At 37.7% G+C, this 12,736-nt stretch overlaps 1 protein-coding gene across 1 annotated transcript; it reads left to right on the top strand.

The window, feature by feature from the left end:
• The first annotated feature begins 7,921 nt into the window (after positions 1–7,921).
• On the top strand, positions 7,922–12,505 carry LOC110115426 (subtilisin-like protease SBT1.2). The gene is made up of 5 exons (XM_020848643.2): positions 7,922–8,172; positions 8,462–9,276; positions 9,428–10,044; positions 10,141–10,506; positions 12,368–12,505. The coding sequence occupies exons 1-5, from the start codon at positions 7,922–7,924 to the stop codon at positions 12,503–12,505; spliced, it is 2,187 nt and encodes a 728-aa protein (XP_020704302.2).
• Positions 12,506–12,736: the final 231 nt, after the last annotated feature.

Genomic DNA, 12,736 nt, shown 5'->3' with positions numbered 1-12,736 from the left:
CATCTAGCGGGGTCGCATGGGGTCGCGGCAGCGGGGAGTGCAGGGGGTCGCGGCAGCGGAGCGTGCAGCGGGGTCGCGGGCTGTCACGCGAGGGTTAGGTTAAAACGGGTTAGCGGGTTGACCCGGCAACCTGTCGGGTCAACCCGAACCCGACCCATTTTTCAAACGGGTCGATTTCTGGAACCCGAACCCGACCCGTTTAGAAATCAGGTCAGGTCCAACCCGGAATTTTCGGGCCGGGTCCGGATCGGATTTTCGTGTCGTGTCAAATATTGACACCCCTAATGAAGGGAGTAGACCGTCCATTATACATTACCTCAACGATAAAATTCAAAATATTATAAAAAAATTGTAATATCAGCTATAAGCAAAACTCGAGAGTGTACTTGCCAGAATAATATATATCAGAATTAATGTAATAATTGTTCGAACAAATTTTACATAGATTATAATATATTAGAATTTAGAAAATTGAGAAAATAAATCTATCAAATGACAAGTGCTGCCCAACTGAATGAATTATTCTGTGCGGACACCGGACGGGGAGGACCGTCCGGTTTGTCTCTATAAACAATAAAATCACAGTGAACAGCACTTTTACTGTTCATGCTGTGCTTTTACTGTTCACAGATACAAAACAAAACAGTTCTTCTGGTCCAATGTCCGCAAAGAATAATATCTGAGTTAGCTTTTACTTTCTCGTTATTTTTTTTTATTTCATTGTAAACCACTTTCACAAATTGATACAGACACTCTGCTCCCAGATGCCGAATCATTCTTTGATAAGGACATCAGGCCTTGGAAAGTTTACCAGAGTCGGGGCCGACGATCTACGACCACTATCGCGCAGATTTATTTTTAAGTTATTTTTATGTATTATGATTTATTTATGTACTTTTCCATTTATGCCCTCACTTGAGGGATTAGTTATTTGTAAGCCCCGGGGGCAATGCTGTCTTTTGTTTTTTACTTCATGTATTGGACTATTTAAGGCCCTCCTCTTCTTTGGAGAGGGCTAATGATGAATAGAAAATTCTTGCGTATTGTTCTCTTGATGTGAGAGCTTTGAGAGTCTTGGAGAAATTCCTAGGAGAGAGAAAACGAATCACCCACCAATCTTGAAAGCATCCCGGTTAGCGGTTCTTCTTTCTAATCTTTCTCGTCTCTTTCTCCCCTCCCTTCCTATCCGTCTGTCTAGGTTCCCCACCCCATAAATGCTGGCCACCTTCAACCTCCTCTTATAGCCGTCGACCATCTCCACTAGCATCCCTCCCTTAACCGCCGGCCATAAGCCCCACAACACTAAGCCCCACAACACTCGCCGGCCCTACTCCCCTCCCCCTCCTCCTCCTCCTCCATTTCTTTACCAATCTCCTCTAGGGAAGAATTGAAAACTTACCTAATTTAGGTTGTCTTAAACTTGGAAAGATTGCAAATTTAAAATTCAAATTTATTTGAATTTAAATTCTTTTCAAAAATAAGATTAATCTAATTTGGACACTTTCCAAATCTGAAACAATTAAAGATCTTTCACTAATGCCCTTTCCTTAATTAATATCCAATGTTTGAAAATAGTCTTAAATCCATAATCAATTTTTCCCCATGCATGGTCGGCCCACCTATCTATTTAATTTAATCAATTAATTAGATACTTGCTTCTAATTCTCTTTCCTTAGTTAACAACCTAAGTTTGGAAAGGGATTTTCAAATTCCCCAATCAACCCCATGCATGGCCGGCCCATTCTCTCTCCCCAATTAAATCAATCCTTGTTAATTCCCTCCCCACGTTGCTCTCAGACTTCCCCTAAATTTCTGCTTAATGTCTCCTAGTCCACCAAGAGTATCTTGTCCATTGTATGTATAATCTCATCTGTCCTCCTATTGGTCTGCTTGTGTATAGTGTAAAGGTCTATGACCGATTTGTCTCATGGGATATATAGTGCAGTCGTACCCTTTGCATTCTGTTCCCCACGAGCAGAATCCTTTCGGAGACCCACATATTTATGGCGACTATGATGGGATAGAAGGGAGAAAGAAACCCAACACTCATTTAACCAACCCAAAACAGTTAGAGAGAGTAAGCAAAATAACTCAACAATCACTAGGGAAGTGAACAACCGCTCAGAAAGTCAACAACAACTCGGCTGGAGGTCAAGGGTGAGGAAGGACGAGGGATACTCAACAACCACCGGCACGTATTCCAAGGTGATACGAAGAGGATAGAAACACTCGATGATCACCCAGGACAGAATAGATGTCTAAGATGAAATTTCTAAAATGTTGGAGCATTAACCACTTATCGAAGAATAGCAACCAATGTGGAGCGGGGAGATGTGAAAATTCTAAAAAATTTTAGAGTTTTTCGACCTAAAACTATCAACAACTATTTCAATAGTCATTATATGTCTAAATCACAAACCGGATTCGCTATAACATAGATATTATTGTGTTTTAGCTTCACTAATTTTGATAGTTTTCTACACTAGAAAAATTTCTTAAAAAATTGGCGCTTGTCGTTACAAGTGAGAATTTTAAAACTGTTAAGTGTATGTTTTCCAGTTCGAATTCACCAGTGTTTTGGACATTAAATCTTAGTTAATATATTTATGAATATTTTTATATAATTTTCATATTCATGAATTTGAAGATATAAAAAAATTTAAATGAATTTAACCTTAAAAAACTTAAATAATTAAAATAATAAAATTTTATTTAAAAAATCCTTTTCCACTTTACTAAAGCCATTTTCACCTTTTACATTTTCCCCATTTCGTAAAATAGAAAGCTGGGAGAAGGAAAATATGGAAAAAAGAGTGGAGAAAGAGATCAGGAGGCAGACAAAGAAAATAAGGTTTAGAGGTCATAGCGCCATTTTTGTCCATCGATCCAATTGGGAAACTTTTTTGTCTTAAAATAAGTCACATTATCAATTCCCAAAAAATAAGCAATTTTTATAAAATTTTTCAATTAGATTTTGTTTCCGTTAGTAAAAAATTGAAATAACTTTGCACTAGTAAAACTTTCATAGTGTAACTTTTTATATGTTATAGATATTAAGATTATGAATTTTTTGAAAATTTTATTACAGTAGGTTTTGAAATTTGTGAGGTTTTTATTGAATAAAAAATTATCTAGACTCTAAAAATAGTGTTTTAGTATAATAAAAATCTTAAAATATTATTTTATATAATCCCTCGTAATTTAATCATTTTTAAAAATATGTATTTTTTTTCTAGTGGGATTTTTGTGGTCTACCGTTATAGAAAACTATGCAATTCTGACACAAGTTCAATTATGCTTTAATTGCAATTCTAGCACATGCTTCAAACTCTCCCTCTATTTGGAAGATAACCAATTTGACTCCATGTAAATCACCAAGTTTTGTACCTCGTAGTCTATAACCAGCCACAACTTGGCATTGAGGGCTTCATATTCAGTAGTATTGTTCATTACAGGGAACTTTAGACGGAGCCCGTACTCCAGAGTAACTTAAGATGATTAATAAAATTTCAGCTCAAATGCCAAAACTTTTAGAAGCTCCATCAACATATAGTGTCCAGCATATAAGAAAAAGAGAAGAAGCTGTTGGCTCACAAAAAATAGGGATGGTGCACTCAACAATAAAATATGTAAGTACTTGAGACTTAATCTCGGGTCTAAGCCACCGACCACTTGATTAATCTAACAGATGCTTCTAATTTTTTAAGGATATTTTTAAAAGAAGATTTATATATACTCTAATTGTATGAGCCTAAAAGTTTGGACGTAATTTTTTGACCGAATAGAATAATGTCAATGTTGTTTTGTCTGTTAATGAAGCATCCCTCTATTTCGTACATGATCTTACAAAAACCTAATAAATGGGACGCTCTATAACATTTTCTTCTCAAACTGAGGCCAAACTTATAGCATATGAAGAGATAGCTAGATACGACTATACCTTTTCTCACTTTATTGGTTTTAAAAGTAGCAACAACGATGCCAACTATTTTTAAAGCTATTCAAAAGCCTCTTGACACTCAGCAGTCCATTAAAACCCTGAGCAATGAGCACCTCTCGATATCTTGAAGAAAGGCATATATTTATCCCCTGAGCGTGCTAAACAATAAGATAGTGTCACAATCCTTCCATTCAGTCTTTGAACTTCCATAATATTTCTCGAGTGAATCATATCTCTTAGTGCCTTAATCTTTTCAAAATTGTCTTTAATCTCTCGTTGGGCTACCATGAATCCCATGAATTTTTTTGACTCTTCAAAATCTTATGTAATTTTATTCTAAATTTTATTATGATAATTAGGATAAAATTTATAGTTTTGTAATATGAAATTATTAGAGGATGATATTTTCACCTCCCGATGTGATATATCATTCATGATGATGAGTTTAGCTACAAAACTAAAAATCTAAAATATATATTCAAATTATCCCAAAGAAAATATAAATGCAATGGATTTTCACACCTGCCCACAAAAGATGCAAATAGGAATTTATGTAATTTTTATTTTCAGATGTAATTTTAGATAGAAAAGTCATGTATGTGTGTGGGTATGTCAGAAGGTAGGAGGCCAAGTAGGTGCAGATCAATTAAAGTCCCATACACTATTTCATTTTTGCTTAGATTTAAGTTTTTAAGTTGTATTTATGGTAAAGCTCAGCTACCCCTTTTTTAATTTTTTTGGGGTGTATTGTAGAAGCCAACTATATTTTGGGCTTTAATTTAATATTGGTGGTTGATTATTAGTTTTTTTATATTGCTTGTGCATTAGAAATGCATGCTTTTTATGTTTTATAAACAGTTTTGCTTTGGGGTGGCTCAAATGGAGTCTTTGTATTAGGCTCTTAGGCTGTTAAATTTTCTACAAATCGAAAAAATATTTCTAAGATAAAAATAAACATATGATTCAAAATCAACCAATCTTTTCAAAACTAAATGCATGTCACTCTTAGGTCAATTTTTTTAAGAAAAACGGAATTATTATTTCAAACCAAGTCCACCTCATAGTGTCTACTAGCTAGTTTTGATTGTCCTACCCATGCATACATAACATAAGTCAACCATAAATATTTTATTTTCAACACATAGAGGAATAGTTAATTTTGCATAACCTAATATAATTCATGGTCTGGCTTGATGCCCATTTCCCTTTTGTGCCTCCCACCACTCTAGCATTCGCATAAGATCAAATTTTATAGATTTGATATGCTAAGTGGAGTATAGCTGGTGCCCCTTTCCAAAAAGGGTGGTAAATCCAGGACGGGTTGCCTAGATCCCTAGTGGGTAGGGGTGTCAATTTCTGACACGACCTGAAAACCCGACCCGAACCCGACCCGAAAAATTCAGGTTTGGGTCAACCCGTTTGTTAAACGGGTCGGGTCCGGTTTCGGATTTTTGACCCGTTTAGAAAAATGGGTCAGGTTCGGGTTGACCCGACAACCCGCAGGTTGACCCGTTTAACCCGGATCAGCCTGACCTAACCCAGTTTCCGACCCTATCTAGCACTGGAGCATCGCCCCACCTCCTCCACGCACGCTGGCGACTGGTCTCGCACGATCGCACTCGAGGTCAAGGCGTCACGCACTCACGCCGTAACCCACGCCACGCGCTCGTCGCGCTGGCCTGATGGCCTCAGACCTCGCCGACTCGCCACGCGCAGCAGCGCTAGTCCGCGACAGCCACGTAACAGTTCAACACGGGTCGGGTAAGGTCAACCCGGGAACCCGCGTGGGTCAGGTCCGGGTTGAAAAACCAGACCCGTTTGTAAGAACGGGTCGGGTTCGAGTTGACTCGTTTATGGTCGGGTCAAGTCAGGTTAGACCCGAACCCGACACGTTGACCCGAATTGACACCCCTACTAGTGGGTTTTAGGTTATAAGCCCCATTGGTGTCTTGCATTAGTTAGGTCGATGGGCATTAGTATTAGGAATAACATGCATCCATGTAGATTTAGGATCCAAGGCTGGCGATATGGGTATATCGTTGCATACCTTATTGTTGGATAGGTTCTCCATCCTACGGAGGTTATAAATCCTATATATCCATATTACACTAATGGCTTCGCTTCCATCTTTCTCTCATATATATTTGGTATGAAATGATTCCTCTCATGATTTATCCTCTTTTGACTAGCTGAGTGACTGTATGATCCTTGCAAGTTGAATATGTAGATTGAGCCTAATTTTATTTGGAGTAGGAGAGGCTAGATATTTCACAATGCATCAAATCTAGAAGAGAATAATATAATATCTCTAATCGAGAGTATTCTTGGGTCAATGCCTAAAATGTAATTAACCACGAGGCTTACACTCGTGGGAAACCAATAGTCACATTAAATAAACCCCATTTGAGTTGATGTATCGGATGGGGGCAATATCGTGACTATCGAGTTATATATATTATTATCCATTGAGATGTATAGGTGGAAGCTAATATTCTCCACAGGTAATCGTATGTATAACTCAATTTGTTATTCCAATGGATTGCTTATATAGAGTGTAAAGATTTGTGATCGTTTTGTCCTACAGAATGGTGTGATCACATACGTTGCATTCTAGCCCTTCGAGCAGCATCTTTTCAAAGACCCACACCCATCATCATTACCAAATGTGCACCTCCACAAGAAATGCCAATCATATCATCTCGCACTACCCTCAACATTCGCAACATCCTACCAATGGGGCTTGTCTTTGCATCCCCCAACCACCCCCCCCCAAAAGTGCTCCTCCCGCTCAAATTTTTATTGCTCATTTCTAACTAAATACATTCACTCAAATTTGTCCTCTTAACTCTAGAGCTATGTGAATTTTCACAGTTAACAACATATCAGCTTAGTCTTTCTCAAAATTGGTGGAGAGGTTAGGTGATCATAAAAATATTCATTAATGGCTAGCATATGTTGGTCAACAATTGTTAGGGAACATCAAAAAGCAAGCGGTGGTGGACAATTAATATAATTGTTCTCTTGACAAGATATGAGATTGAATGACAGATAATATAAACCTTGGTGCCTAACAAACATTTGTCGTTGGCATGTGTCAGACAATTTTTGACATGGGGTATTAGAAATTGTGTCAATATTGAGCATCAAACATGATCAGCATATTTATGCTCATAATAAAATAGAGATTGAGCATTAGAAAAAATTTGTTCGGCATCTCTGACCAACAATCATTAAATGTCAGACAAACTTAAAAAAAATAATAGTTATTGAATTTCATGCTCAGAAGAAGACCGTGGGCAAATCGGATCCTTTTCCATTCCATGTTCTCTGATGCTTGTCCTTCTTCCTCCATTATTAATGATCAGGAAGCTTGTCCATGCCTTCTTCTCTATTATTACTAATCAGGAAGCTTCCTCATGTATTCATGCACAATGCAATACTTACACGTCGCTATATATGTTCATGTGGTTCCATCATAGTCTTTCAGGAGTTCTAGGCCAAATGGAGCACTGCAGCCCCATTGTCCTGTTTCTACTCATTAAACTTTTTCTATTACTACTACTCCTTCAAAGTAGTAATTCTCAGCTTCTCCCCATAGTGAATGAAGTACTTGAAAACAATGGCACACAAGTATACATTATTGACGTGGAGAGACATGAGCAGCAAGAGCTCCTCACCGATGGTGACCTCGAGAGCTTTCACCGCTCATTATTACTGATGATTACCACATATAATTTCTTGATCAGGAACCTTCCTCATGTATTCAGGCACAATGCTATACTTACACATCACTATATATGTTTATGTGGTTACATCGTAGTCTTTCACGGGTTCTATGACAAATGGAGCACTGCAGTCCCATTGTCATGTTTCTACTCATTAAACTTCTTCTATTACTACTACTTCAAAGTAGTAATTCTCAGCTTCTCCCCATAGTCAATGAAGTACTTGAAAACCATGGTACACAAGTCTACATTGTCGATGTGGAGAGACATGCATGAGCAGCACGAGCTACTCGACGATGGTGACCTTGAGAGCTTTCATCGCTCATTCCTACCAAACTCCACTCTCGATTCCGGCGAGCCACGACTGGTATACTCTTATCGTCATGTCCTCAGCGGCTTCGCCGCCCGCCTCACTCTGGGAGAGTTGGAGACCATCAAGTCTAAACCCGGCTTTCTCTATGCGCAATGTGACCGCAGCTATCAGCTTGCAACAACCTATACACCAAAGTATGGTACTTTTTATTCCGTTGATTATTGTCCTGTAAAATTTGAAAGTGAGATATTAGGAGTATTTTGGGAATAATTAGAAGTAAAATAGAGAACAATTATTGTTATTATTTTTTCAATAAAAAGCTTAAATTTATGAGAAATATCAACATCATATTCCTTTTTTATAAAAATTATGAAAGATGAACTAGGCTTTTGTAGAAATTAGGTATAATTTTATTTTACATTCAGTATATTTTCTAGACAATATAAGTGGGATGACATTTAATACTCATATGTGCTTTAATAGATATCTCAGCTTAACCACATATAACGCATGGGGATCCACTATGATGGGGCAAGGCCTTATCATTGGTGTACTCGATATCGGGATAAATCCTAGACATCCTTCATTCAATGACACTAACATGCCACCTAAGCCATCTCCTACAAAATGGAAAGGTAGCTGTTATGCAGGTTTCCCATGCAATAATAAGATCATCGGAGCAAAGGCATTTAATGGAGGGTCACACTCTTCCCCTGAAGACACGGATGGACATGGAACTCATGTGGCAGGCATCATAGCTAGCAACTTTGTCAAGGATGCAAATGTTCTCGGAATGGCAAAGGGTGACCCAGCATCTGGCATGGCACCTATGGCTCATCTCTCCATTTACAAAGTTTGCTTTCCAAAAGTTGGGTGTGTCGAGGCTAACACATATGCTGCTGTGGATCATGCGATAAAAGATGGGGTGGACATTATCTCGATGTCTATTACTGGCTTCCATAATGATACGTTTTATCAAGATTCAATTTCTAGGGCTTCTATAACATCCATACAACATGGAATCATTCCTGTCTCTATAGCCGGAAATGATGATCCTGAGACAGGGACACTCAATCATAGTGCACCATGGGTGTTAACTGTTGGAGCATCAACCACTGATCGAATAATAGCTTCCACTGTGGAGCTGGGAGATGGTAGAACGTTCCTTGGAGAGTCGGCGTACCAACCAAATCATTGGAATTCTACTAAGAAGTGGGGGCTTGAATATCTCGGCACGAATGGTGACGTTAAGGCCAGTTATTGTCTGCCCAGTGAATTGGCTAAATTTAACTTAACAGGTAATCAATAATGTTGTCATGAAATCAAAATTATGATCCATACTATCTATTATTATTGAATTAATATATACATGTTATATAATATTTGGTAATTAAATAATCCATTAATTTGTTAATTAATATGAGCTAACACATGTATATTGAATCGCAGGTAAAATTGTAATATGCCAGATTGGCATAACTACGGATGAGAAGAGAGGAAAGGCGGCATACCTAGCTGGCGCGGAGGGGATGATCATAATAAACAAGCCTTCCCAAGGACACACCACTTATTCTCCTGCTCACGTTCTTCCAGCATCAAATATAGACCATCCAGCAAGATTAGAAATTTTAGACTACTTCTATAACAATCAACCCAATGCATTTGCCAGCATACACTTCAATGGCCCCCAATTCGGATTCACTCCCTGCCCCGCTGTCACATCCTTCTCCTCCCGCGGGCCAAGCCGCATGAACGGTGGAATCATCAAACCCGACGTGCTCGCCCCTGGAGTCAACATTTTGGCTGCCTGGCCAAAAGATGTTGGCCCTAACCCAAATCCATTGGCAACCCACACCTTCAACTTTGACAGTGGAACCTCCATGGCCGCACCACACGTAGCCGGGATTGTGGCATTGGTGAGGAGCAAGCACCTTGAGTGGACCCCAGCGGAGATCCTATCAGCGATCGTAGCAACCTCGAATGACTCATGGACGGATGTCGGCGATCTCATTGCTGACGATAACTCATACATAACTGCAGAGATATATGCCACCGGAGCTGGTCATGTGAACCCGATCAGGGCGATGGACCCAGGCCTTGGTTTTGGGCTCACCTTAAATGACTATATTTGATATCTGTGTGTCCTTGGGTATAATGACCAGGAGGTTACAATTACAATCGGAAAACAAACAAGTTGCAATGGGGTTAAGTATCTAACCGCGTCAGAACTTAATTACCCGTCAATCGCGATCACTTTGACTAGGTCAACGAGTAGTCAAATAGTGAACAGGACAGTGAAGAATGTGGGGGACGTGAGAGAGGACTACTCAGCTAAGATTACCGAGCCCGTCGGGGTAGAAATTTATCTCTCAACTTATAAGCTTCAATTTAAGAGGTTGAATCAGGAGGTGAGCTGCAGCGTCAACTTTGCCTTGAATGGTGCTTATCCGAGCCAAGGGAGTGACATGATAAGAAGAGGGAAAATTGTATGGGATTCAGGGAAGCATGTGGTGACCACACCGATTGCTGTTAGTTTCACATAATTTATCGGTTCTTGCATAATGCTAAATATAATAAATGTTAGAGTGTAATCAACAAATGTTCCTAACAAATATATATACATAGATCGAACTACAAAATGTCTATTTGTTGATATTTTAATTTATTAATTGGCCTCAGCAAATATGCTTACTGTCTCTCTAATATTTATCTACTGTCGGGTCTGATATGATATTGATAATACTTTTCTTTGGAGATGGTCATTATCTTTCTGAAAATTTCTCATGTGATTAATGAACAAATCCTGCACTCGAGCTTCGAGCAACTAAAATAAATCAATTAATAAATGGTCCATAAATATAATTTAAATTCCGCATCATAAATATAATTTAAATTTCTCAATCTTTTATTATCTGCATCATTGGTGCTAATATTATTTTATTATTTTTTTTTCAAAAAAAAAAAAAACAAAACAAAACAAAATAATTAAAAAGCCATCTCAAATGAAGCATAAATTAACTCACTTTAAGGTTTTATTAAGCTCTACATGACTTAAAATACAAAGTATTTATATATTTTTTATAATTTTTTTAATTTATAGAATACAACATTCACCAATCAGAACCACAATCAATTTTTAGGGCTATTAAAATAAACTCATAAGGGCTTCTATGTTGACTATAATATTAAAGCTTATTAAAATAAATTTATATTTTGTTAGAGATGTTCTTATTGGGGCGACTATTTGGCTCAACTATATCATTTTATAAATGAAATTATAAAATTAAAAAAAAATTAAGTTAATGAGAATATCTTAAATTTTTTTTTAATTGTATATTTTTTTACGGCCATCATCGCACTGTTAAATCTAATTATAAAAAAAAAAATTGATAAATAAAAATAATAATAATCAAATAAAAATATGATAAAAAACTAAAAAGTCAGTAGAAATTTGCTCCATCATATCTAGTTAATAATTAATTAATACTTGTGCTTAACAAATAAAAAAATTATCTTTGCTTGATTGAGAGAGAGAGAGAGCTTCTCTTGCTTATTCCTAAGAACTTTTAATGAAGCTATCTTGTTCATTTAATTTATCATTAAATAATTTATTAGTAAAATTCGAATTTTTTTCCTTATATATATATATATATATATATATATATATATATATAATATTTTAACTTTTTTAAATTATTCTTATATACTATTATTATTTTATTTTGTATATTAAAAAAACTTCGAAATTTTAAAAAGTTTAATTTAAAATTAAGGAATTAAGCTTAACAATCGAGTTAAGTTTGAGCTTTCTAAACAAGATTGAGCAATCGAATCTCATTGAGCTCCAGCCTAAAATTTTTTTAACAAGATGAGTTGGAGCTCAGTAAATAAACTTGAGTAAAGCTTGAACTCAGTTAGAATTAAAGGAGCTCATCTCAATTAAGTAGATACTTGATTTGACATTTACACCCCTAGATCCATGTATAGTCCTTGTAATGTTTCTATGCATTAAAGAACTAGCCCATCATATAATGCTCAATACAGGTAGGAGAAAGAGAGTGAGGAAATGTACAGAGATGAAAGGCTGTAAAATTTTACTATGCATTTTCAATGTAAAAGGTTTCCTGTATATACAACCTTCATTACAGTAGCTTTAGGAGTATATATAAGGGTGTATGCGCTGTGGTGCTTTACACATGTAGGACAGTGATTGGAACAATTATTACGTCCTCTAACCTGACGTAGAGCTACGTTCGGCCGCCAATAACATATCGCCACGTGCTCTTACTCTTTACCACGCGGCTCGATGACTTGACCCGTAGCGGAACCCACGAATGCTATGTTCGCGATTTTCTCGGTATTGCTCGGTAATTGCTCGGTATTTGCTAGGTATTGCTTTGCTCAGAATCTCAGATCGGTTCTGTTTTTTATTCCTTCTCCGGCGATGGCGACTGCATCTTCCTACTGGTGTTACCGCTGCAGTCTCTTTGTGAGGGTCTGGCCGTAGGACGCGATCGTCTGTCCTGACTGCGATGGTGGCTTCTAGAGGAGCTTGACAATTCGCCGAGCGTCGCGCGCCGGTATCTTCTTGGCTGCCGTGGGGATTTCCCAGAAAGCCAGCCTGAGCCCATCAGAATGCGTCGCCACAGGCGCAATGGAACCGGAGACCGCTCGCCTTTCAACCCTGTCATCGTTCTCCGCGGTCCTTCCGACAGCGACGGTGACCGTGATTTGCTCGGTATTGCTAGGGATTTGCTC

This window comes from Dendrobium catenatum, unplaced genomic scaffold (genome assembly GCF_001605985.2).
Source record: "Dendrobium catenatum unplaced genomic scaffold, ASM160598v2 fragScaff_scaffold_1483, whole genome shotgun sequence".
Lineage (NCBI taxonomy): Eukaryota > Viridiplantae > Streptophyta > Magnoliopsida > Asparagales > Orchidaceae > Dendrobium > Dendrobium catenatum.
The sequence above is the reverse complement of the archived record's forward strand: the minus strand, read 5'-3'. Positions and strand labels throughout refer to the sequence as shown.

Coding starts and splice junctions, on each gene's coding strand:
- LOC110115426 (XM_020848643.2), top strand. CDS start 7,922: ATGTGGAGAGACATGCATGAGCAGCACGAGCTACTCGACGATGGTGAC. Junction 9,277..9,427: donor GGCTAAATTTAACTTAACAG/GTAATCAATAAT, acceptor ATTGAATCGCAG/GTAAAATTGTAATATGCCAG. Junction 10,507..12,367: donor TGGTGACCACACCGATTGCT/GTTAGTTTCACA, acceptor GGTATTTGCTAG/GTATTGCTTTGCTCAGAATC.